Raw genomic sequence first — 26,789 nt, 5'->3', positions numbered from 1 at the left:
AGTGGTTGGGGTGCGTAACAGTCACTCGTTCTGTGTATTCCCAAGCTACCAGGCGCTCAGGGGGCAGCACTCCCCTTCCTGCCAGGCTTCACCACGCACTGGGGGGTTATCAAAAGGTTGTTTTCATAAAATATGCAGGTAGCTTAATGATCCAATAGCTGTCGAACTGTACATAGTCACTGCTACTGCTAATAAAAACCCAACCCCCAAACCCTTCCTCATTCAACCTTAAAACCTGGAAGCCAGCCTTGGTTGGGAAGCCTCTCTCTGCATTTAAGACCGAAATGGATGTTAAGCGCTTTGATTGCACGTTCTTAATGGCACGGGATGTTGAAAATGCTGCCAGGCATTGACTAGCACCTTTTCTCATTTCTTTTTTAGAGCTTTAAGTTTCTGAGAGACTGATGGCAATATGACCTGCTAAATTTAAGGGTTGGAACTCTTGGTTCTAGAACTCCAGTTCTGTCTTTTTTTTTTTTTTTTTTTTTTTTTTCCTTTTAAAGTGAGCAACAATATGACTGTCTAAAGCATGCCTTATTTAGCCTCTCCTGTAAGGATGACCTAGCCAGATCAATTTTAAATAATGCTTCAGTGTAGAAGGTGTAAACTATTTTGGGCTTGATGTGCTGTGAATGTTGCTTTTTTTTTCCCCTTTTCATCTATTTAAACAGTAGTAGTAGTAGTAAGTCAGTTCAGCATGCGCCATTTTTTACTTCCTGTAGCTGTTAAATTTGGCAAAGCTCTAAAACGCACCGCTGCCATCTAGTGATACTTTTTGTAAAGTACAGCAAAACTTAAAAATATATACAGTATATATTTATATTTTGGGGGAGGGGGAGAACCAAACTACAGTAATTGTGTTTCATTTTTAAGCTGCTGATATTCATTCCTTACTGTATGTCTGAAAGATGAGAGAATTATACTGTTCTGGTACTTAAAGAAGTAATATAAATTGAAATTATCTTAAGGGCTTAACCTATATAGACAGACTTGGGTGTCCTATAATCAGACTTTAAAAGCTGGAATGGTTCAACGTGGTGGAATGCAGTTAAAAACAAAAACAAACCTTCAGTTTATAAATATATATATATATGATTGCTTTTTAAGTGATTTTTTTTTTGTTAACTCATGTAAATTCTCAAATCCTTTTGCACTGATGTGTTCAACATATTCTTGTACATTCAATTCAGGCAAACTTTTATAATTTTTTTTTTGTTTAAATGATGAAATGTTACAGCATGGTGATATTCTATGCAACTAGTTATACTCTTTTAGTTTGACACTGTAATTTCTCATGATTTAAAGATTGTAGAAATAGACCTAACAGGGTTCTCATGATGTGCGTAACTGTAGATGCATGAACTTGTGTTCTGTGTATTTGTTGAAGTGCAATGATGTATAAAAAGTGGATTCACCTGTTTTTAAAAATAAAACACTAACAAAAAAACCATATGAGACTCTTTCAACTATTTAATGACACACAGTCTGTGTGTGTGATCACAGAGGTATCCTTAGTGCTTGGCATCCCGGAGTGTCTGTTCCTGGGGCAATAAGCTGGTGTTTCTCAGCCTTCTGTGAGTTTTTTCAATTCCTTCTCCACGTCTTCCACGAAAGCTGGGAAATTCTGATCCAAAAGACATAAGCGAATGAAGGGCCCCAGCTCTTGCGCACGCCACGCGGAATGCCAATGGGCAGCGGGGAGCTCCGGCTGCTGTTCCAGCACAGACTGTGGAAGCAAAAAACCAGGCGTTGCACTCACCTTGGATGTGAGAGGTAACGCACGCGGTGTGTGTAGCGGTGCGGCCCATGGGAGGCTGAGCCGAGTCCCGCCAGCGCCAGTGGGGAGAGGCCAAGTGCTGTTGGCTCCAGGCCTGACTTCTGCTGCTGGAGCCTGGGACAGGGCAGGGCAGCTGGACCAGCACGCTGGAACCTGTAGCTGTGTTTGGCTTGTGAGGAGGGGAAAAAATAAACAACAAATTTTATTGTTGGTTCCTCTTGCACTATTGCTGTCTTCCTGGTGGAGAAAAAAAAAATAACCTTTAAACATTGTTGAGTATATTTTTTAAAAAATCTGCAAGAGAATGCTTAAAACCAATGCTTCTGCTAGCTTCCTGGGGTGGTGGAAACGGAGAAATCTAGCTCCAGTGTTCCAGGGCACCAGCTGAAAGGGCATTTCCAAAGTTAAGTGGGGAGAAGCAGCTCAGCCCTGAGCAAACTGCAGCGAGCCTGTGGGCCTGGGCACAGGAGACCCCAGCCCAGAGTGCAGCGGTGTTAAGCTGATGCAGAAGTAGAGGAGGATGTAGGAAACTACTGATGTCAAGGAGTCTTTGTGCTGGGGAATTTGTTGGTGATTAAGCGAGGAGGAGTGTGTACAGCAAATAAAGACCAGGCCTTGCTGGTAGAAAGCTTGGTTGAGAGCAGGTATCGTGCTCCCATCTTGTACAGGGACTACAGAAGAGCAGGGGTTAGAAGGGGTTTACAGCGGTGTTAATTTATGTTTCCTAATATTGCCCCTTAAAACAGTAACTGGTCACGAAAAATAGCAGTTGCTAAAGGTAAACTGCCTTGTCCGATCACTCCTGCTTGTTGGAGCAGGCTCACTGCGTTGTACAAGGACAGTAACAACAGAACTGTTGGGAGTCACACAGCATAACGTGTGCTACGACTCTCGGCACTGGCTGGCGAGTACAGGGAGCTCTTCCTGAGAACAGGGGTGTTGAGCAGCTGTCCTTGAGTTTAGAGGATAGCAGATTCCTAGTAGGGAGCGTAGGAATTGTCTCTGATACCACTGGTGGGACATACCCTGTGGATATGGGAAAAGGGTGAGACAGACCCATAGATGCAACTGCAGAAGAGCAGAGGTTGGAACGAGCGGCATTTTCTCCTCAGTCATCTGTTTCTGCTGTCCCAAATTCACAGTAAACGACTTATTTTTAAATATGGCTTTACGCTGGGCTTCCCAGTGAAGCCACCAGCTGAATCGGGGATCTTGTGCTGTGGGGCAGGGAAGATCGGTGGTTTCAGACTTCAGCTCTGGCTGCAGAAATCAGTTCTGCAGAGTCAAGAATGACAACGCCGTTTATTTGGATGTGGCCTCTGGGTATTTGTGTGCTCTCTGTGTGGTTTGTTCTTATGCAAACGGAGTAACTACACCACCAAATACCTGGTTTTGCAGCTTATTTCCTAGCTGTAGATTGTTACACAAGATCCTGTGGTTTTGCTGGTATAGATGATGGCATCCTGATGTTCAGTGAAGACATTTACCAGATGTTTACAGAATATGAGACAGCTTGCCCTCTGTGCCCCAAAGATTCAGTTACAGGGCCTAAATAGTAATTAGTATTTTTTCTTTTACCTGCGCTAGCTGTGTTACAGGTCTTCTTTTTCCGAGGCTTGTACAGGAATCTGGTAGAGGCTCATCTGGCTAGAAAATATCAAATGCAAATAAGGGCTGGTTACCAGGCAGAGTGTGGGTATGTGCAAGAAGGGAAGTAGTTCCATTTTTAGAGATACTGGGAAGAGAATGTGCTCAGCTACCTTATGCAGTGAAAAGGCCTCTTTTTATGGAACCTGAACGCACATCTGCTCAAATCTTTAAAAATGAAAGACATGAAATAATTAGCCTGTAGTTAAAACTGTCATGTCTAAACTAAGATAACTATTAAACTACTGACTGGAAGTAACTTCAAAAAATACCATGTCTGAACGCTCGCCAGGAACATGCTTTTTTCCTTCCCATGGGCCACATCACTGAAAAGACTGTCTAAGCTGTCAATTCTGTTTCCTGAGTGAAGTTTTCAGCCCAACTTGTAGAGCAACAACATTATTGGTACCAACAGTACGACTGTTGCTGTTCAATAGCATTCTGCCATGGCAAACTCACCTTTCATTCTTGGCTTTAGCTTCTCAAGAAGTGAGCAAAGCCCAAAGTATAAGTAATCTGCTTAAAGAACAAACAATAAATCTTGACTATTAGCTGTGAAGGTCTGATGCTAATAGCTGGTTATTTTTCTGTCTATATGTTCAAGCTTACTTACTATGTAGAGTACTGATGCTTTTTGTTCCGTGTCCTTCACTTGACTTTCACCATTAGCCTGCTGACTGAGACTGTGGTAGAGCTTCTGGCTTTGTTCATCAGTTACTTCAACAGGTACGTACTCTGTGAGTTTCTGAACGCAATTGCAGCAGTGTTCCAGCATCTGTTCTTTTGAATCTCCACCAAACTGAACACGTAACATGCGGCATTCATTCTGCTCAAAACCCAAAAAGACATGAAAAACTGTGAATCCCCTCAAGCTGTTTTGATTTATTAAATTCCTATTCGTTACAGTTAGGAAGAAGGTGATACGTTTTTGCGTCACTGCACCCATTTAAAAACAAAGAAACAAGTTTTCCCTGCTGTATCTTTATTTTTCCCAGCAGCAGGTAATCCAGAAGACTATGATTACAGTTCAAAAATCAGTTAAAAAACAAACAAACAAAAAAAAAAAACACCACCAAAAGAAAATGGTAAGTATGCAGGGCCACTTGTCAGCTAATTCAAGGTCTAGCCAAGTGAACAAACCTCACCCTGACAACAGAGTTTTTACACTCATAGCAGGGAAATCAAGTTCTTGTTGCTGCAAGTAGCACCCTATAAGCATATGTCAACTCTGAACAGTTGTGTGTGACAAAAAATTAAATTACACTAAAGCAGGCAGAAGTTAACTTTGGAATCTAAACGAAAAGTTCTGGGAATGGGATGTTCCATGTAGGATTTATGTTACTGCGTGCATCAAACCCAGCCTTACCTGCCTACCTGGTCTGCTGTGCAGAGCTGAATATAAATTCACTTGGCATTCCAAATGAATGCTGCTGTTCCTCAAACTAGCTTACACAGTTGATTAGGAGCGTCAGAAACTCAAATGCATTACTTACTGTAGTGAAATAATACTAAAAATACCCCGGATAGTTTGGACCCCTCGGTGTAGATTGTGGGGCTGGTACTGTATTTTATGTCTCCTGAGTACATGAGGTTCAGCAAACTGCACTGAAGATGTGACTGAAGAGCCTGCTGTGCCTGGTAAGCTCATCCTAAGCACATCGAGCCAATGTAAGGCAGGTGTATGCTGAATCCTCTTGTTTAGGAAGTGAATTAATGGGACTTTCAGTTTGATCTTGAAATTCCAAACTTAAAACAGTTGAAGTACTAGAAAAGAAGCAAGTTTTCCTTGGACTGACCTAGCTTATTTAGGTCTTCATCTTTCTGAGATTTCAATGTCAAAACCATTTTTTTAAATGACTAGACATACTGCAAGGCTGCTGATTACATGGGTACAAGGACATATTTCACTTTAAAGATTTTGCTCTCTAAGATGAGTCAGCTCTTTGTGATAGCCTGTATGTTTACATGCATGTTATTTTAAGATGCTTGTGTTGCATAAATTGATTTTTAGGGCGTTGTAAGGATAAAAAAGCTTGTCAGTGCCTTTTAAAGGGAAATATGTCAAAGCAATCCAGACTGTAGCACTTATTTTACCAGTGGCCAGTTTTTAATTAACCAAGATGTCAACTTAACTGGGTCAGCATCATGTAACCGAGAACTGATCTGGATACGCCAGACAGGCGAGTTCTCATTATGACAGAAAGGTAACTTCCATCTTAATTTGAATTCCTTTGGAGACTTGCAGGGACCACTTGGTTTAGTTACCCCCTAAAATGCCCAAATCACTTTTCAGTCTGAGCAATTTGTATTGCCCTCTGCTTTTTCACAAGGACCATGAAATACTTAAGGTTGCTGTTTATAAACAATAGACTTTGTAAATTAAACATTTTTTTCCTTTATGGGAAGAGCACGCTCAAATTCAGCTAAGATGATCTCAAGTTTTAGCATAGACTGACTATTGGGCAGTAACACCTGCACCATATAAGAGTTGAAGTATTAAAGAACCTTGAGGTCACTCAGATGGTCAGATCTGCACCTCCTCCCACACTGGGGCAGGGGACAAGTTCAATGAAAACAGCGTGGGAAATGATGTACTAGCAGAATTTTAAGAACATTTGTCTTGCTACTACAGATTGTTTCATGTAGAAAGGTTTTTATACATAGAGGCACATCAAAGACTAATGTGAGATAAGTGATTACTAGAGATGGAGCTGCATAAAGGGCAGTCACAGCCACGCAGCTGTTGCTTTCAGCTGAGCATAAGACACAAGCGTGTATCTGAGCGGTACGGCTTCAGAATTAGACGCTTGTGCTTTGCTGAATAAAATTTCCACTAGTACAGCTGAGTTTCAGTAGTGATCTGCAACAGGTGTCTTCTCTATATGTCTTGTTCCTTCAAGTATATTAATGCTAAGTTTCTCCAAATACAGTTTAGAGATTCATTCTGCTAGCTAAGAGTCCACAGTGGCCTATTAAAATCATGTTTCTTAAGTAATGATTAGTTTCACTATAAATGTAATATTCATGACTTAAAAAAAACAGGAGTACAAGATAAATGATGGTGTAATATTTTGTTGCCCATGCTCCTTGGTTGCCACGTGTGTTCAGATACAGGAACTGTTTTTTGAAGGCCTTGCTTGTTTTCCTCTGCTTAAATGGCTTCTGCTTGCCTTTTTCCTTACTTAGGTCTAGCAGGGTTGAGGTGTAACCCCTTACACAGTGTGGCTGGCTTCCTGAATTTTTAAAAATATTTTTGAAGGTTAGCAAGAAAGCTATATACACTGACAGTATTTAAGGAATCACTTCAGCTACAATTTAGGATTTAAAGTAGAGAAACCATAGGATATGACCACTGCAATGCCACTAGATCCAGTTTAAGTCATGAGAATTTATTGTAAGTAAACATTTAGATGCACTGAATTAATGTAAGACTATGTTAATATTCCTCCTTTTCTGAACTGTCCCTCAGAGCTTTGTTCAAGCCTCAAAGTGATTGTGATGTTGATTTTGTTTCTTGTGAGATGCCGCAGAATCCCTTAACACGGTGCTGGGGAACTGGTTCTATTAACTGTAAAGGAAACTGATGATCTCCTAATTCATCAGAACTAATTACTCCAACAACTTGATAGTCTTCAGTGATACTCCACATTTTATACGAATCTGACAAAAATCAGACAGCAAAGGCATTTTGGTTTCAGGCAAGCATAACCCATGAATTTAAAACAGTTTAAGATAATTATGCAGTTCCTAGTGCCACCATTAGACTAGGCTTATTCTGAAACAAGATGAGTCCTTATATTTAAACAATGTTTATTATGCCTCACATCTGCTTTTATCTTGCAATTAGCGAGACATTCTCCCCTCTACAAACTATATTGTTTGGTTTGTAGCATCCTATAAAGAATATTTATGCATCTTCCATAAAAGAAATCAGATAAAGGATCAAAGTATAACTAAACAGGAATTTTTACAGTTTTCAGCTATTCTGGATATTGCTATTATCTGCAATTACTATAACTCGGTCTGTGACACAGTTCCTGTCAGGGGAGAATACCAGAACATCTCAGAATACTTGAGGTGTTTGTATGCCTTAATAGTTCTGTGAATGGGGCAAACAGTTAAAACTGGCCTCTAGCAGTTACTGAACAAGGGGCTCATCATCTTTCTCTAGAATTCCTGTTTCTGACTTAAATGAATTCTCTTGTTAAGTAGAGAGAGTTAAACTAGAGGCAGGTGTTTCTGCTGAAACAACAAAGCCCAGAAACTATCCAGGGAAAAGGGAGAGTTCCTCTGCTTTTGAAACAGGCTTTGTTTCTGGAAATCCCGGTGAGTGCTCACTGCAGAGAAGTAAGAAGCTTCTCTGAGTTCATCTAAGAACGAAGAAAACCGAGATTTGTAGGTAAGCTGGTAACAAGCAAGTGCCATTTCATTATTTAAAGGCTAACCAACCACTTTTCATGAGATCTGAGGGGAAGAGCAGAAGCCTAGGCCTCTTTCCTTGCCTGGAATACTAAATGCCTGAATCACCAGCCTGCGCTACTCTGCCACGTGTTAGGGGCCACAAAATAGCTAAATAATTGTTTTAGATACTCTGTTTGCCAAAGTGAAGTATGACTTACGGAGGTAGCATGCTTCTGTACATGTAAGAGAATTGCTTATCTTTTTAATTGTTAGCCACAGCAGATAGACTCTAAAATAGCTACTGGTCTAGCTGTTTTAGTAGCTGATTCTCAGAAAGCCATCTAAAAGACCTGAATATTAGCAGTTATAAGAGACATTAGGATGATTCAATTCATTCTTGTTTAATATTTAGAGAAAAAAATCTTTTCATTTATATTGGCAGTTTACAGGATCTCAGAACTTCTGGTTAAATCTATTCAATGTTAAGAAATCTTACACAGAACTGTGTTAGCTATTAGAAATATCAAAAGCAACTCAGGTTACCTTTGACCGTGCACAAAGCAGCAGGCAGTCTGCTCTTCTTACTATCTTTAGCCACTTGCAGGAATCAATTAATGAAAAGCCTTCCTGAAATAAAGCAGAACTCAAACTACTTACACAGCAAACATGCAACATTCAGAGGTACACAGAAGTTACGTGATGTAATTTAATCTCTAATGAAGGTTAGTCATCTGCATACATCAACCTTTGCATCTGTCAAACGATTGCCAGCGTGTAATTTTTACACCACTAGGGGATTATATCTGAATCTGTAGTTCCAGTAACACCACTATGTCAAGGTACATTCTAACTTCTCCATTTGTTTTACATTTATATTTGTGCATGTTATTAAAGTCTCCATGAAATGCTTAATAAAACTGCTGCAACAGAGAGCTTTAAATTCTTCCGCATCCCGTGAAGTTGCCCGAGAGGGCAGCAGAGGGCAGGCAAACCTGAAGAATGGAAGAAACCTGAAGAAAGCAGTTGGTTTATCTAAGGTCCAGAGAGGCATTTCCTCCAGATGCAGCTTAGGTAAACAAGCAGCAGCTTTGATAACTTTATAAAGATGTTCTTACACTCCAGCTGCATTAACTGTCAGTCTCTTCAAAAAAGAGGGACTGCTTGGCATTCTCTAAAAATACACTGAAAGCTGAAAAAGTCATATAAAAATTTCAAGGCAATGGACTGTGTCTCCCAAGGTACTTTCCACAGACTGCCACACAGTCATGAGTTAGCAAAGTCTAGGGGGAAAAACAACCCAAACAGATTGAAGGGCAGGGCGCAAATCACCTACCTGTTTTTATCTGAACTCCTAACGCTTTCAATGACCGTGGCTTTTCACACAGGCTGCTTTTCATAGGTGTGCAAAGGGTCAAGAGCCATAAGCTATGTCCATCTCGGACTGCCAGCAGTTTTTGCCAGAGCTACTACCCATCTTGGGCCGGTCCAGGCTGGGGAACCATCTGCCGTTCTATTTTGGTACAAGAAATCACCTCAGTAAGATGCTGCTACTCTGACATGCTGGCACTGGCTTTGTAGTCCCGTGTGACAGTTGCATGTAGATTTTAAACTGAACTTTTACAAGAGGAATGTCTGGAACTGATTGAAGAATTGAATCAAAGGCAAACTGGATCACAGACACGTAGCTGATTAGACACGTCCTGTGGGAGACTCCAGCACAGTAAGGCCGCACGCAAGTATCATTCCCAAAAGACTTGAGGTCAAGAGGAGAAACTAATTTCCCTCTGCGCTGTAAAAACAGGTGCTGGCAGCAGGTAAGACATGCTGCAAGTGACTGGCCTGTCTGTAGGCACTGAACACACTCAAAATGCCTCAAGGTAGGACTTGCTAAGACCTCACTTTATGACTGATGGGAAGTACCAAGCTGTCCTCTACTTTTACAGGAATTTGGATCTTAAGAGGGACAAATGGCAAATGATAGACCTTACAACAGCAAAGAGCGCCTTATCTGGTAAGTCGGTGTTCTCCAGCCATAGTACGTGATGCGGCTGGACTGCTGAAGCAGTGGAGCAGGAGGCTGTGTCCAGCATGCTGAGGGCACCCACCCGCCACATAACAAAATCTTTCTGATGCCAGATAGCAGGAAGTCTCTGAAGAAGGTCAGTTTGTTATATAGTCAGAATTTATGCCTGACGTAGTGAAGGAAATGTGAAATAGCCTTACTGTTCTGTACATCTGGCATTTTAGCACCCCTGCCTTCAGGGTGTGCTGCGCTAGCCTCTTTCAATGGACCTGCCCAATGTGAGCTTGGTATATGGACATTAAAGTTGCGGGGAGATACTGAGCAGAATGCCTGAGGAATGAGATGAGATTAGTAGGCTAAGAAAAAAGTGCAGCACTGGTAGAACACTTCTAGAATAATCAGTAGCACTTCACATATAATTTTCAATTGCACTGTAGAAAATATTACTTTGAAATTTGGCTGAGGACATTCATGGCCGTGCAGAGTTCAAAATATTGTTTAATGCTGAAAATCGAAAAGCATCAGCAAGTTAAGCTCGCAGTTGTGCAGAGCAGAAAGTTACATCAAAAGTCAAGAACTTCCGTGATGCCAAAAGCATGGGAATAGCAGCATCTGCAACAGCAAAAAATCAGCATCAATTGTGCATGTGGATTGCAAAGAGGTCTTATTACATGGCTGTACAAAGTACAAAATGCCGATTTGTTTGTGTACAAGAAATACTTTAGCGGAGGCGTGGAGTGACATCCATCTACGATGCTTATCAGCTTGTGCTGTGCTCCTGCTGCCGTAGTTGCTAGAAGGGATCTACTAAGGAAGCAAGCAAGGAAAACAGACTTGAAGTGAGAGTAGTGAGGTACAGCCAGCAGCGTGTTCAAGAAGGGAAACAACTGGTTGCACAATGAGTCTGAACGGGACAGGGGATAGGCTCTCAAGTCAGAACAGAGAGAAAGATGGGGTATGTAGAACTGTAATATATAAAGCAGAAAAAAAATTTGAAGTGTCCCTTGCAGAAAGGTTATATTCTTGATGTTCATACAAATATTCTGAAAGTAAGTGTTCTTAACTGTTTGGAATGCAATAGACCAAGTGCATTATATTTATTTTTTGTGAAATAAATTCAAGCTAACTTCAGGTGAGTTTCATCTCAGCACAAGGACTTATTTCTGTCATGTAAAGCTGTAAATGTTGAACATCTTTTAACTTACTTATATTGGGGGGAATATCCATACTTTCTCAAAATGTATGGGCCAGTTCAGAACTGCTCACTCTAGATAAGCAACCAGGCAGAATCCTGGACAACCAGCCAGCCTAGGAAATTATTTTCATGTTTGAATACCACAGCTGCTTGTGCTTACATGCTTACTGCTTCCTGTCATAGGGAGTTTCTCCACTGACACTTGGTCATCCTCTGATTCCTCTGCCAAGCCCCAAAACACTGTTAGTGGAGCAATTCTAATACCCCATTCTTTTTTCACTAGGCCATTTTTATCTTGTAGCTACTTCTGCTTACTCTGTTCATTTAAAATAGTTCTTCTTTTTGATACACACCAACTGTGTTTGTTTAAAAAGAGCTGTCCCCATATTGTCTATTTTTATAGTGGTTTTCCTTTCACTGTAAGAGGTAGGTTGAACAAATGTTGTCTCCTTAAAATAATAACTGTTTTCAAAGAAATCATAACAGGCAGCCAATGTTTAACTTTCCTACCAACTATTTTCTTGATGTTTCCCAGGCTGTCGTCCTTCTACATGTCCTGTTTCTGCAATAAAACAAGCTGGGGAAAAAAGAGTATTTGAAATTTTTATTTATGTACTCCTAATTACTCTGCTCCAACCCCAAAATTTGATTAACTGAAATGTAATTTACTTCAAGTTTAATTAACTGAAGAACAAAGCAGAAAGTATTTCCTTTCCTCTTGTACCTTTGGCTGACTGTATACTACCCAAGCAGAAACAACTAACTAAGAATAGCTAAACGAAATAGAAGAACTCTGTGCAGTACTTGAGCAATACAACAGACTTGGTTTGGCACAAGGAAGCTACCTGAAAAAGGAGAGGGAAAACTCTGCAGACAAACTCAGGTCTGCAGAAACACTCAAACTGAACTCTATGGTTACATTGTTTACATCAGTAATTGTCAGTACACTCCGGAACCACTAGATTTTCCACAATTCTACGCAGCAAGTAAGACTGATTTTGCACCATATTAAGGTCTGCTCTGTTCCTTATGGCTTTTCCATGTTACCTCAGTCAGCACAGACTTGTATTTGAGGCTGCCTGAATTAAGACAAAATAAGATGACAGTTCTCTCTTTTTGTCAACAGTGAAATAATTATAAACTTGCATATTAAGTCAGGTAAGTGAATTCCAAGTAACAAAAAGGAAGACTGCCATCAATATGCCCCTTGTTCGATTGCTTGAAGTCGAGAGGATCTCTGCCAGCACCCAGGAGGCACAGGGAAGATACTGGAAACTGCATGGCAATATATTGAAACTGTAGTCTATTATTTGTGCCTTTCTAGAGATAATGAATTAACTTTAAATCTGTCCTGGACATACGTGCTGCCAGAGAAAAAAAAGCAGTAGTCCCTCTAGACTGCTGCTGCCACCATGCTGACAGCAATACAGAGCACAAAGCAGCTGTGGTCACTGTTCCCCTTCAGCAGGCAGCATCCTTAGCTGCTTTATATTCAGTGGGCAGTGCTGAGCAGTACTGAGCATGAGCAAAGCCAGATGGCAGTATAAGATTAATCAGGAATATAGACAAAAAGGCAACCTAGAATTGGGTGGGAACTCAAGACCTCCAACGTTTACAATTTGAAAAGATAAATGGCAGTGCTTTTCGAAGTTACATCATTAACATTCAATCATGCATATACTCCCTATGTCATTCTCCAGAATCATACTTATAACAACACTGTATTAAAGGAAAACAGTTTCATACATCTCTGGCAAAAATCTAAGTCTCTCAGATTAAGAACCCTGAGAGGAATTAAGCTGAAGCAGAAAACAAAGCGACATATTTCCCAAGTATTTTAGAAGCAGGCAAGATGTGACCTCACCTCAAATGAGGCAGAGAAGCCAACAATGCTGGCCTAGCCTTACAGCCATCTAGTGCATCATTAATTGGGAAATACTTTTGTACTGATTTTATATTTCAGCATTCACAAAGCTGCTGGATGATGAGGCCTGTGAACTATGTTGGAAGGTATTGCATGTTATTTATGAATATTTTTATTATTGTATCATCTAGAAACCCTGTGGTGCTAAGCAACATAGGAACACAGGAACAGACTACCCATTTTACACGAGATTGCAAGGCTTTTAGGCAACCGTATCATAACTAAAAATTAATATGTATTTAAGAAATGTCATCTGTGTAAAAGTTCAGCTCTGCTGGCTTGCATCAATTAGTTTGGATTCACTCATTCATGAGACAGATGGTTTTCAAATTAAACTGAACTATGCATAAACAATAGGAAGAAAACCAGAAAAACTTTTCTTTTTGCCACAAACATTATATACTTTGCCCTTAAATTACAACCCATATTTTAAAAAGACAAACAGAGACCCAGAATGCCACACACAAAGACACATTCTCCAGTTTTGGCTGCCACTTATAATAGGGTCAAAAAATGCAAGTAAAACAGTTTATTCTCAGAGTTCACAGTTCCAAATGAATGTACGCATTGTATAATGGAATGGATTAAGGAGTCAGCTGGGTATCCCACAGACTGGGAATGTGCACTTGCAAGAAATGATGAGTTCAGCATGAGATCAAAGGAATTTTATTGTATTTATTAATATCCCAGTGCATAGCTGCCAGAGTGGTTCTGTGTGAAACCTGAAGCAAGATGGCAGAAGAGAAAAGCTAAAGGCCTCAGACATCATCCCACTTGCACCATTCTGATTCAGGCTGGGCAGCATCGTGGTACAATTCCCCAGAAAACAGAGCAATCTTTAATTCCAAAGACCATGCTCTGTTTCCAGGGAGGCACCTGTGTTGGTTCCTTAATCCTTTCATTTCCCATGGTAAGCTACCAAGACATAACTGGGGAGCAAAACTAGCTCAGTACCCCTCACGGGGCTTTTGCAGGATGAAGTAACAGATTTGGGGAAAGCACTTTTCTGGTGAAGGATAAAATGCTCTGCTGCTCCGAGCGCCCCACCTGCAAGCTCGTCCAAGACTGCACAAAACCAGTGGGGATGGCTTAAATAACCCGCCGTTTTCCTCAGCCAGAGAGAGGCGCTGCCCAGATACTGTGTCATCCCATCTCAAACTCCACACCACGGGTCTACTCACCACACTAGGATGTAAGGTACAGTGAGAAATCTTTTCAGAAAAAAACCCACGCTTCAAACCTAGATAGTGAATATTGTTACAAATACTAATGCTTTGGACCTTTTTATTATAGGTACTACTATTATTCAACATATATACTGAAAAACACCTTACTTTTTCTTAGAAGTGACTAATTTGGCAACAAAGGAATGGTAATATTATTTCCAGGTATCTCCACAATGTGGTTAATATATCAGATAAAAGTCTGCAACAGAAATACTGTAGTTCAGAAACTGCTATTAACTATTATCTCAAGAGACAGTAAAAGTAAGAATGTGAGAGCAGGTAAGTCTGAAAAAGCTCGTAAATTATGTTCCAAGTATTATACAGAACACTAAAGGACAGGCAAAACAGGCACTTTCAGAAAACTTAAGCAAAACTGGAAAACATTTTTACAAGTAAGTGTTTTGATAGTGACCTCTTTGATAGGGATTTATTAATTAAGTTATTAATAGGTTATTACAACAAGAGAAACTGCGCATGCTTGAAACTTCACATATAGATTATAAATCAAATGCATATAACTGAAAAAATACCAATTTTTAAATCATTGCCTTCCCAAAAGAGAATGCGAGTTGCCGTTTTACACTTTTTTATTTAGAAAGCTGCTTATTCTATACAAAACCTGGAAGTTCTTTTCATTAATGACTATAAAATAAAAATGTAATTCTTGAAGTTAGAAGCTGTGAAAATTGAACTTTGAAGACAATTCCAATCAGATCTTCATTATTATTTTTTTAAACACACCTAGAAGTAGAAATCTGCCTTACTGGTATCTTTTTCTGAGATCTAAATAAGGCCAAATACAATAGTGTTTATTCCTGCAGTATGAGCCGTCTTGAAAACTGAAGTGAGAAGAGTATCAACATGACCAAAAAAATAATCCCCAAACATGACAACTTGTAGAGTGGGGGAAGCAGAAAGTTGTCCCTGCAAAAATTTCCAAGCTACATGTCAGTATCCGAATGGGTCACATACAACATTGTTGGGATGACACCACAGCAGAAATCATGGGCTTTCCAGGCTATATGTACCTTAGCTCTTAGTGTAAGCATTAGCCATCTCAAATAGATCCGCAGAATATAGAATAGGAAGTGGCAAGAGGTGAAAGGCAAAAAAAAAACCCCAACCAAAATGAACCAAGGGAGACAGACAGCAAGCTAACTGTAATAAGGAATAAAAGGATGTTAAGCTTTGCATTATCTTTCTACATGCAATTTTTTTTTTTGCCCCCAATCTCTTAGAAGCCGGATCTTAAATCTTGCTATTAAGCTTGTTTGATTGTGGAAAAGAACACATCAGGATTGAACTTGTTAAACAGAGTGCTCTGTCTCTACAGAAGCAGGAAAGCTAAATGACATAGCAAATACAGGACACACGCAACACACGCAACACACGCAACACACGCAACACACGCAACACACGCAACACACGCAACACACGCAACACACGCAACACACGCAACACACGCAACACACGCAACACACGCAACACACGCAACACACGCAACACACGCAACACACGCAACACACGCAACACACGCAACACACGCAACACACGCAACACACGCAACACACGCAACACACGCAACACACGCAACACACGCAACACACGCAACACACGCAACACACGCAACACACGCAACACACGCAACACACGCAACACACGCAACACACGCAACACACGCAACACACGCAACACACGCAACACACGCAACACACGCAACACCCCCCCCCCCCGAGACAGCCTGCCCAGGGGAGTCAGCAACCAGTGAATGTCTTTTTCCAAAGTGCAAAGTGTAGGGTGCAAGAGTACATGCTGCCAGATGTCAGTTTTCTAGAAAGACTCCGTCCAGATAGGTAAAAACTACAGCCCCTTGAAGGAGTGAATAGGGAAGATAAGCCCCTAACTCAGGGCAAACCTTGGTATTTCATTATGAGAACCTGAATATTTTTTTTTGCTAATCTAATCTTTAGAACAGTATACTTGATCAGGGACTTAGAGAGGTGAGCTGGGTGCTCATGGATTTAGTTGGCTAAAGCTCTTCAGGGCATCCCATCAGTAAGTCAAGAAATTTCTTTTCCAATTCCCAATACAAAATATATACTTCCCTAGACCAATACCTTAAACTCTAGGGTAAATACATTTCATTAATACACATCGCTACTCTTTAAAAGCTGTTCTAATAGTTAGGTTTAGAAGAATTGGGGCAAGAGGAAAGTAAAGGTCAGAACCCCTTAAAACTCTGCTGCTGCCAATCGGCAATATGTAATCATTATACAACAGGAATGTATCATTATATCAAAGAAACAGGCTAGCTAATGCAGAAAGATATTCAGCTTATCCAAAACAATCATGTCAACAGCACATGTTAAAATAAACTAAAACTGAAATTTTTGAACTATGGTTGTGGTACTGAATAAGTCAGTAAAACTAAGATTCCTTCTGCTCTTTCAAATAGCAGTCATAGGACCTTTAATAAAAAGAACCACCTTCCTCTGGCTTTGCAACTACCACTAAGCAGCATTAGCAACCTGCTCACTTCCCGAGGTTTCCATCAAATGTTCTTATTTATTGCCCAGGGACCTTCATCTTCCCAAGGCACTGTTGTGAATATCATCTCAAAAATCTGGTGCATAAGTTTTAGCACTGCAAAGAGAGCATCAGGAACATCAGAATGTCTGCTGAATGCTTGCCTAATTAATGAGTTAGAATCTACTGTATCCTAAGCACTGTTAGCTTATGAGAAGTCATGACGGGACCAGGAAGGCACTAAGGACATTGAGTCTACACTTTAAAAGATCAGGTCACAAATCAATTACTCTAGATAAATTTTATCCTATTAAATAAGTACTCTTCACAATTTCAATTTGTTTAATTTATAGTATATTAAGAATTCTAGCACCAGAATTAATTGTATCAAACCACTAAAATAGAGTTTTCATGATGTGTTGATTTGAAGGAGGGATAGGAAATAAGAGTTGTGTTAAACAGAACATGGTGTATCTTGAAAGTATGGCCAGAAATTTACAGAGATGCTGTTGAGATATTCCTGTAAAATTCCATTATCTACAGTATGAGGTTTTTCTACCATAAAATATGCAGTCTGTTAGGCAACACTGCAGCAAGAACGGGTCCTAAAAATATGTTATGTAATTTAATTCCAACTGAAGAACGTTGTTTAAAGAAAACCAAATCAAAACACCCTTTGATTTGCATTACACATCGGGAATTTTTATGTTCCATTTTCTGAAGTTCCATTTACTCTCCTCTTCATTCCATTTGGCTGATCGTGAGAAGTAGATTGTATTTTTAAAGGAAAGCAGTCATTTCCTTGTTAAGATAGCTTCAAGTATGTCCCTGGCAGCGTCATTAAAGAATGTTTAAAGTGATCTTGAATGCATACCCCCAAAATTTAGCCATTAAAATAAATACTTTGGTGTCCTTGAGCAACTGATGGAAACACTGAACATGTCCACAATTATTTGTTACAGTAGCAGGGAAGTACTTTAATAAGCAGTTCTGGAGCATTCTCAGATACCATAATCAATTGTTTCAAACCTATGGCAGCTCACCAGAGGTGTGTACACAGAGCAGTGCACACAGCACAAGGTATTTTAATAATGTGCCTGGTTTAAAGTGTAGCATTCTTTTTGGCAAGAAAGTAGTATTTCAACTTCCATTAGTAAAAAGACTTCTAGAAGGGACTTCATTATGTTTTCTCCTATTTTATTGCTCATTAAAATAACTCTGTAGTCTTCTGCATGTCTAAGGAAAAAAAATCAGTTGTTGGAATGTGTGACTATTTTATTGCTATTTTATAAAAGTCGTTCTTAGAAATGGATCATAGAAGAGTCAATAGTCTCACTTGGCTCTAAACAGCTACCATTCTTTAAGGAAAAGGTTTCTTAAGACTCTTGCTTTAAGAAAATTAAAAGGACTAAGAGAATACATAAATATATCCATTACAGAGAAAATATTTTGATACCAAGTCAGGAACACTTGAATGTTCTTCCTAGAATGGATCATGTTAATCCAACCACCAATGAAATAAAGAATTCCATTTCTATACAAGTCTTTTACCTCAGTTTTGTGCAAATGGTGTAGTGAACATTGTACATAGCTTTTGACTGAGTTTTTACTTAGTGAATCCTCTTCTTTGGTGTCTACATTTCATCTACCTCCTTTTGTTTTCACACTGACAGGAGAGTGCCTTACAGAAAATACATTTATTTTGGTATTTCATAAATCTTCACTTGACATGAATAAGTTTGATGCAAGAACCACTAGGCAATGCAACAAAATATGCCTTCATCCAAAAAAAGGTATTTGTTGGACCCATGCTTGCTAAGAGAGCAAACATTGGGAGCTATCATTAGCATATTGGCCAACTGATACTACTTTAGTGGAAAACCAACTATGAAGCCGATCAGCACTGAGTTCAGGCAAGCATTAGTTCAGTTAACATCACTACTCACTGCAGAATGAACAAAGAAAAGTTCTATGTGAAATACAGAACAGCTGAAGTCTGGAAGTTCACGCTTTTCAGTATGCAACACTGATTTTTTTTTTGCTGGACTTTTTAAAATGCATTCACCCACAGTATTATCAGCATAACGCAGAGCTTGCTGGCAGCTAAAATGGTTCATTTTGGCTTTTGTAAAATGTACACACCACTGAAGAACAGATGCACTCTGACTTTATCTTCCTAAAGAAAACAAAGTACAAACCAAGATAGTTCATCTATTAATGCAGTGATTTTACTACACTGCTTGCCAATTTTAAACCAGAAGAGATAAGAATACATTATTATACTACAGTTTTAATCATTTTAAAAGCATCCAATTAATAAGTTTTCTTCGTTACAGATGTTGGATGACAATTTTCTTTTTTAAAACTCTTACTTAGAATGTTCATCTTAAAATTCTTGGGGTGGGGGTTCCTGCTCTACCATTACTGCTGCAGTAAAAAAAAAAAAAAAAAAAAATAAATGATTAGAGTTAGGAACATTTACCACTGAATGAATTCTTGAATTTGGTTAGCAGTTCAATTCATTCTTGGATTACTGTTAGAGGGGAAAAAAATCCCTTAATTAATCCATGGAAATTTTACAGCAATACAATATAGCTATTCGAATTGAGAAGGAAACGGTGTCCCTGTGACACAGATCTTGTAGCTCACTGTGTTCCTATGCAGAGGTACAAGGTACAAAGCTATGATAATTATTATCCAGTTCCCTCAAAACCAGGAGTCTGTAGTACATCAAAAGGACTGAAAAGTAGGGATTAGAAGATGGATCTTCTAAAAGACTAGACATCAACAACTTAAAGGATGCAGTTAACTACATAGCAAGAAACAGTAAGTACATCAGAGGGAACTTCAATGACAGTAAGTAAGGCAGCATTTATGTGCTGGAGAACACCTTGGCAATAAAAAGAAAATATTCAGTAGCCTAGGCCAGCAAGTACAAGTAAGCGTACACAGTAAAACCACAAACTGAATCATTCCAACAATTGTGGCATTCTATCAAACTTGATACATTCCTTCTGGAACAGAAACTTGCACATTATCCTCTGTGACAAAATGTCCATTATAACGGACCCCCAGTGAGAGGATTTGGTCTGTGACAGATTCAAAAGAGCTATATGTACTTAGTCGTGCAAAGCCTGTTTCAATATTGTGACAGGTTTCTGACAACTCCTGAGAGCTGGAGGCTAGAGGGAGATAGAACAAGTGAGATTAACCATTTCTACAGTCTGATTATTTCTACAGCAATAACACAGACTGCACAGTACCACAACTTTTTGTTATGTGGCATCTCAGGAAGGAGTTTGCAAAATGTTACCAGTGGCCTGTGCAGTTTTGGCTAGTTTTGAGTCTACTGCATTGTAAGCTGTTACTGGCTACTGACCAACAGCATCACTGCCTGTGCTGTCTTTTTCAGCACAATTCCTGTGTGTTACCTTTCTGCTGATGATACTGGCTGCTTTACTAAAGAGATTCCACAGACTGTTCTTCAAAGACTGAAAAGATACCTGGAGACTGGGATTGTCCCAGGAAGAATTTGATCGCTACATATCAGTCTTGGATAGTGTTGGGAAAAGGGATGCATTTCTGGGAGGGCATGTGCCTAAGGAACAAACCTAAGCAGTAAAACTAAGCCAGATGTGCTGGACCAAATCCCTTGTAAATAGAAAACCTAATACAGTTCTGAAGATGCTGCCCAGGTTCAGAAACAGCAGACTGAGTATTTGCTAGATTTTTCAGCTAGTCAGGTATGTTTAACAGGAATGGTTGGGAGGACTGCAACTGCTCCAATCTCTGAGAAATGTAAGAAGGCATACACACTAGTTTAATTCTGTATTTACAGAACACACCTGCAGCATGATTCCAATTGCACGCACTCAAAGAACGGCACCCAAAGGATTTAACAGTCAGGTTTTAAAATGCGTATGACACCTGTTTTGTATAACTTTTCTCTAACACTTAATAAAACAGTGTTTGTTTTGGCCTTAAGGTTGGCATAGAAGCATTGCCAAAATAAATACATGGGTTGGGGGGGGGGGGGTGTTGTTTGTTTAAAAAAAAAAAAACAAAACACAACAACAACAACCACCACCACCTCTTTTCTTTTAAACCTTCAGTGTTCTATTTTGGTCACATTTACCAAGCATGTCTGTTCCACCTCTATTCTGCACTGTTTTTAGGCTGTGATCTTACTGCAGTATCTTAGTGTCTCTTAGACCTGACAGATCTCAGCAGTTCCTCATCTGGCATTTCAAGCAAGGCAGCTGCCTGAAAGCTTCACTAGCCACTAAATCTAAGAGTTGCAAGAAAGTGCTTTTCTCAGCTAAGTCTTCATAAAGCTTTTCTTATACTTCCTGCACTCATCCCTTACAACAGCACACTTTTATCTGCCCATTGTTACTTGCCAGATGCAGTCTTTGCCAGATGCAGTCTTTGAAGGGCTACAGCTTTTGTCTGCGCCTTTTTGCTCATTAGTTAGTTGTTAAAACTTTCAGTTAGCCTTTAGATTGTTATTTCAAGGACATTCTACACAGTAACATAAGTCTATTAGTTACTAAATAGTTACAGCCATCTGATCAGGATACTGAAAACAGGACCAATGCCAGGAGAGGTGCATTCTGCACCAATTCAATCCAAACAGAATTCGGTAAGAGATGGCAGCAAGTCTCATTTCAGCTGTGTTTCTTTTAACTATTTGGATTTTGGATACTCCATACCTTTTTCTTACACAACACAACTGCTAAAATACTTTCTACTTTCCATTTATACCTTGACCAAGAATACTCAACCTGTCCTCACTAAATATGTGAGTCACATACCACATCTTGTATGAGGGGTATTCAGACTGACAGCTGACAGCTCTCTGTTAGCTCATTCATTATCTATTCAACATTCTTAACACACAGACAAAAAAAATTCAAGGGTATCCTTGGTTGTCCCCCTATAGTTACAATATATTTATGTAAGTTTAAGACCTTTTAAGAGGTACAGTAAAAACTAATTTATAAGTTTATACATATTTAAAGCGACAACATACTCTCTTATACATTCTGTATTAAAAAAAAAAAAAAGTCTTTGTTATCTTAATACTGCAGCATCTTTCAGTGCTTTGTAATAGTTTTTTTAATATATTTATCAGCCAATTCCTATTTATCACCACCGGGTATTGGCTATATGCTTGGAACACACTTGATTCCACTTTCCAGCACAGGCCTTCTCTGTCATGAGTATCAAACCAGCTCCAAGAGAGAGTGCTTCTTTTAACCTCTTTGGTCTCCTTGCGAAATCCTTATGGTTTAGTAGCTGGTCATACTTAGGTTAAGTACAGGCTAGAGAAAAACCAGTTGACACAACTTTGAGGCTGTTATTTTGTCTCCATGAATATAAGTTGTATGTTAGATCATATTACTCAACATAAAAAAACCCCATACCCTTTCCTAAACCAGATTATCAAAACCAAAATACTAACAGTTCATTGACAAGAAACTAGCTGGATCATATACTAAATCTGATAAGAAATTATATTTTTATCTGTTTCTTAATGGTGTGTTTTCCCTGTTTTCTTAGGCAGAAGAATCACAAAAAAACCCTGTGTCTCTTTCAACATCAGCAGCGCTTAGCATTACATCTTAATCTAGATTTTGAAAACTACAGAAGAAACACTTCCTCAGTATGAAATAATGCATTTAGTAGTATTCTGCTAAACATACAGAGAAAGCAGCACATGAGAATTACCATGAGCAAAACAAAATTGGCAGTTTCCTTTCAGTGGGAGAAAACATGAAGCTCAGAAGGGAAACAAAGTTAATACTGATGCCAACATGAAAGGAGAGATGTGCTTTGTACATAAGAAACTTACCAGTACTGTTCGCCCTTGGGAAATAAAGAAATGGCCAGATACAACAATGGTGAGGATAAGAGAGCCTGATTCTTCATTTGATTCAAAAACCTTTAAAAAGGTAGACAAAACAAAAATCTAGCCTTGGAAGCACAGGATCTACATTTCCCATTTCTAGCGCAAAATAAAAGATTTCAAAGGTCGGTGTTAGAATTCAGGTGTATAATTTACCTCTTGTTAATGCAACTTGCCCTCCTCTCCCACAGACAGGCAGCACACTTAATTTTTTTTAATAACTATAACCCCATATACAGATTTTAGTACTTTAAATGACCATCTGGACTCTTCCAACTTGATCTATAGTTTTTAATACCACAGATCACTGCTGAGGGAAGGAACAAAAAAAAAAAGTGGGCCACTATCATATCATTGATGTGTTTACATTAATAGTTCATGAAGTAAAATCTCTCCCGATTCCTGCATTAGCTCTGGACTTGCAAAGCGATACCTGCAAAGGCCTCCCTTATTACTGCTTGCCACACAGCGGCCTCCGAGACCCCCCCTAGAACCAGACACAGCAAAACCAAGCAGTACACACACACACCCCCCACCCATCCCCCGTCGCCCGTCACCTTCCAAGAGGAGGTGTTTTGCCCTTCATAGTCGCAGTCTGTCGGGGGTAGGAAGCGGCCGTAGCGCTTCAAGAGCCACGTTGTGGCGCTGCTGAGGAGGGAGGTGTCGCCACCACCGCCCGGCGCTGAGGCCTGCCCCGGCTGGCAGCTGCCGCCACCGCCCTTCTCCGCCATGGCGGCTCTGAGCGGACTGAGCAGCGCCTCAGGGGGAGGCATCGCGCCGGCGGCTCGCGAGCAGCTGAGCGGGAAACAGGAGCCAATAGGAGGGGAGAGAGAGCGCCTGCGGGGAATTTTCACCAATCAGCGGGCGGCAGGGAAACGAGAGCCAATGAGGCAGCGCGCTGGTTTGCACTGGTTTCAGTGCTGCTGCGTGCCTCGTCCATTTTGAGGTCTGCTGCATCCCTGAGGGAGTGTGGATACTGCCTTGCTGAGGGGAGTGTGACTGTTGCCTCCCTCGCTTCTCTGAGGGGAGCGTGACTGCTGCCTCTCTGAGAGGAGTGTGACTGTCGTCGCCCTCGTCTCCCAACAGCCTTTGGGTGTAGCTGTGTGGTGGGACAGCCCGGTGGTGCCAAGGGAGTGAGGACCGTGGGCCCTGGGGCACGCATGACCGCCATTTTGTGGAGGTGAGGGAGCGCCATCAGGGCAGTGCAGCGAGGTGGAGATATAGCTGCTTGCAGCCTGTTGCTGAGATCAGTGAAAAGCCTGCGGAAGCTGGTCATGATGTCAACGTGCATCCTTCCTCTGATTAAATATGTCTTGAGTCCCTATAGAAAAGCGGTCCTAAACTCTTTAATTTGCTTTTTCGTTTCTGGGTCCAAGGTGATGTGCTTACTTAACAGAACTTTAATAGGACTTTTGTGGTACCTGAAGTGGGATTTATATTAAACATCAAAAAGCAGGTGTTTTGGTTTTTTGTTTTTTTTTTTATTCCCCCACCCCCAGTGTGTGTTGCATGTTAGCAAGTCCAGGTTTGTACAGCTGGATTAATAACTTGAAATTGTGATCCCCATTTTGCTTCCTCTCTACTATTTGGTTGCTTCTAGAATTATGTAATGCTACACTTTCTCTAGAAAAAGAGTGGTGATGAAATGACTCATAAGACAGCAATGTTCTATTTTTAGTACATATCTTGGCCCATTAGCAATAAAAATGTGCATTAGCCAGTCAGGGTCATTGAGCGGACATGGGAGAGCCAGTTACCGCTTGGGAAGATGTGCATCGAGTCTCCTGACCTGAATGGCTTTAGGGATGCCAGTGACCACTAGCTGCTGTTAAGTCATCTGCATGCTTGAGGGTACTATACCAGTAGCTTTAATCCCAGTTCTGAGCTTTGTCTACTGCCCGCAACTCGTACTTGACCAAGATGAGGTTTGACTGAATCGTCACACTTAAATTAAGCAGAACAAAGAAGTTTATACCAGTTCTTTTGCCTTATGTTACCTTTGTGGTTTGCACTTGTGGTGCTGGCTTGGCTGGCTGATATGAGTAAGGTTAAAATGGAATGTGTAACTACTGTCTCATCTGAAATAAAACCTTCAGGTACAAGGTTAGCCTATTGCTTAAACTGCGATAGTTTAATCTGTTGGAGAATATTGGATTGACATTTGTATCCTTTGGCTGTTGTGTTTTTTCATCTGATGATACAGCCCAAGAACCAGATTAACATCTGAGGAGCTATTCCCATAATAAACAATTTTACAGTGTTTTCAAAATGAAGGTGTTTATCTGAACAGATAGGGAAACACAGGCAGAAAGGCATTAAATGACTTGACAAGGTCATCCTGAAAAATCAGTAATGAAAGAGGGAATACAGCGTGGGCCTCCTAGCTGCTGGTTGCCTTCTCTAATCACTGCTTCCCCAGGAGGATTTCTCAAATTGTGCTTGTCAAACATTCAGAATTGGTCTGTAGACTTGGGACTTTCTTGGAAGCTACAGAAGAAGCAAAATATTATTGTCAGAGAAAGATAGTATGAGTACATAAATTGAATCTGTTTTCCCCTAAATCTGCTGAAATTCTGTGGAAAACGGTTTGCAGCATTTTCTAGTGTCCAGTTTCCAAGAGTGAGTTCTGGCAGATGAGCCAAAGGCTTCTGCAGGAGGAAAACAAAAGTTAAGTCTTTTACCAAAACAAAAATTAAAAAATGTGCTTTCAAATGAGGCAGGAATAAACCAAAAGCATCAGATACTTCCCTAAAATCCTTTAATAATAATGTATTATTGAAATGGCACATGAAAAGGAGGAGTTATGAGGGGGACATAAATCCAGTTGCAGTGTGTAAAAGGCTATACAAATTCTTTGCTTCGCAGCTTTGTTAGGACACCTCAGTAGTGTATATAGTATCTGCAGTTTTGTTTAGACCTGAAGCCAGTGCAACTCAACCGTGACTGGGCAGTATATCATGCTGCTTTCATCTAGACATGCCAATCACAACCATGTTTACTTTGGATGTTGAACTGAAGCATGATTCTAGCACCCTTTATTTTTCTGATTGAAGGTTTTTGTTTGACTAGAATCTACTAGTTTGCTTTTAGTTTTTGGACATGAATGTGTTATGCGTTACGCTTTTACATGTGTATAAAGTAAGGTTTAAACTAGGAGAAATGGACATTGCATTAAGACTGATACACAAGCTCTTGGTGATTCTGATGTCTGTACTTGGGGAGTAGACATGTAGGAAGATGTTGAAATGTGGTGTGTGTTTTGGTTTGGTTTTTTTTTGTAAAAGGCTACAGACGTTGCCAATTTTTTAAAATTACAAACTGGAATGTAGAAGGAGACTGGTAGGTGAGCCTGACAGATTAAAATGTGTTTCATCAGAGATGAGAGCAAATCCCATGTATGTGCTGAGGGTTTATCATTGTGGTCTACTTCAGATTTGCTTGAGACTTCACAGACTGCAGTGGTAAAAGTTAATTCTCTCACTGCAAAAGTACATAGACCTGTTAATAAGTTTGAAAAACTCTGCCAGAAGCAGAGAGATTTGTGCAGGAAAAGACATCTGTTCTGTGCCATTTTGCTGAGCCTTCTACATTAATGATTTTTAATAATAATGGTGGTGATAACAGCAACATTAAAATCTTATTACCATAACTTTATTGTCAAGTGTGAGTGTAGATTTGCCACAAGTGCAAAGGATGGACTGGAGTAATTTGGACAAATTCAAAAAATAATGTATTAACAAAATAGAGGCTACCAGATGTGTGAAATGGATAAAATAAGTAACAAAAGGTACATTGTAGAAATTCTGGAGGTTTCCCTGTGGTACTGACAACTTACCATCTGCTTCTACCCAGCTGTGTTCAGGAGATAAATAGGATTACTTACAGTGGTATAAATAATAGGCTAGTGAAAATGTTCTTTTCCAAATACTTGATTTATTGCTTTGATTTTTATAATAAATAGTATTACCTTCTGCTTTAGTTGTTTTGTTAGTAATTGTGAAACTTCCTTGGTAGATGACAGGTTCATTCTATTAATCAACATTTCAGATAATTACTTGTACATACTTTCATCTGAATGTGATCTGACAGTCAGCAGCCTCACTGCCCAAGATCTCTCAGAGCTAATGAAATTACAGCATCATGGTATTTCATTATTGTACGG

At 39.9% G+C, this 26,789-nt stretch overlaps 2 protein-coding genes across 4 annotated transcripts in view; one reads left to right on the top strand and one right to left on the bottom strand.

Annotated features, from left to right (window-relative positions):
• The window catches only part of NPTN (neuroplastin), a 59,699-nt gene extending 58,249 nt beyond the window's left edge, over window positions 1-1,450 (top strand). For all 3 annotated transcript variants that reach the window (XM_037394564.1, XM_037394563.1, XM_037394565.1), the window contains one exon: window positions 382-1,450. The gene's annotated coding sequence lies outside the window, so the exon portion shown is untranslated. The remainder of the gene's footprint in view (window positions 1-381) is intronic.
• REC114 (REC114 meiotic recombination protein) lies at window positions 121-23,358 on the bottom strand. The gene is made up of 6 exons (XM_037394566.1): window positions 23,185-23,358; window positions 22,574-22,663; window positions 8,369-8,452; window positions 4,077-4,250; window positions 3,356-3,424; window positions 121-1,726 (listed from the first exon to the last, which is right to left on the bottom strand). The coding sequence occupies exons 1-6, from the start codon at window positions 23,356-23,358 to the stop codon at window positions 1,565-1,567; spliced, it is 753 nt and encodes a 250-aa protein (XP_037250463.1). The 3' UTR covers window positions 121-1,564.
• Between the last annotated feature and the right edge of the window lie 3,431 nt (window positions 23,359-26,789).

The sequence above is a fragment of the Falco rusticolus genome, chromosome 7 (assembly GCF_015220075.1).
Source record: "Falco rusticolus isolate bFalRus1 chromosome 7, bFalRus1.pri, whole genome shotgun sequence".
NCBI lineage: Eukaryota > Metazoa > Chordata > Aves > Falconiformes > Falconidae > Falco > Falco rusticolus.
This window is presented reverse-complemented; position numbering and strand designations above follow the sequence as displayed.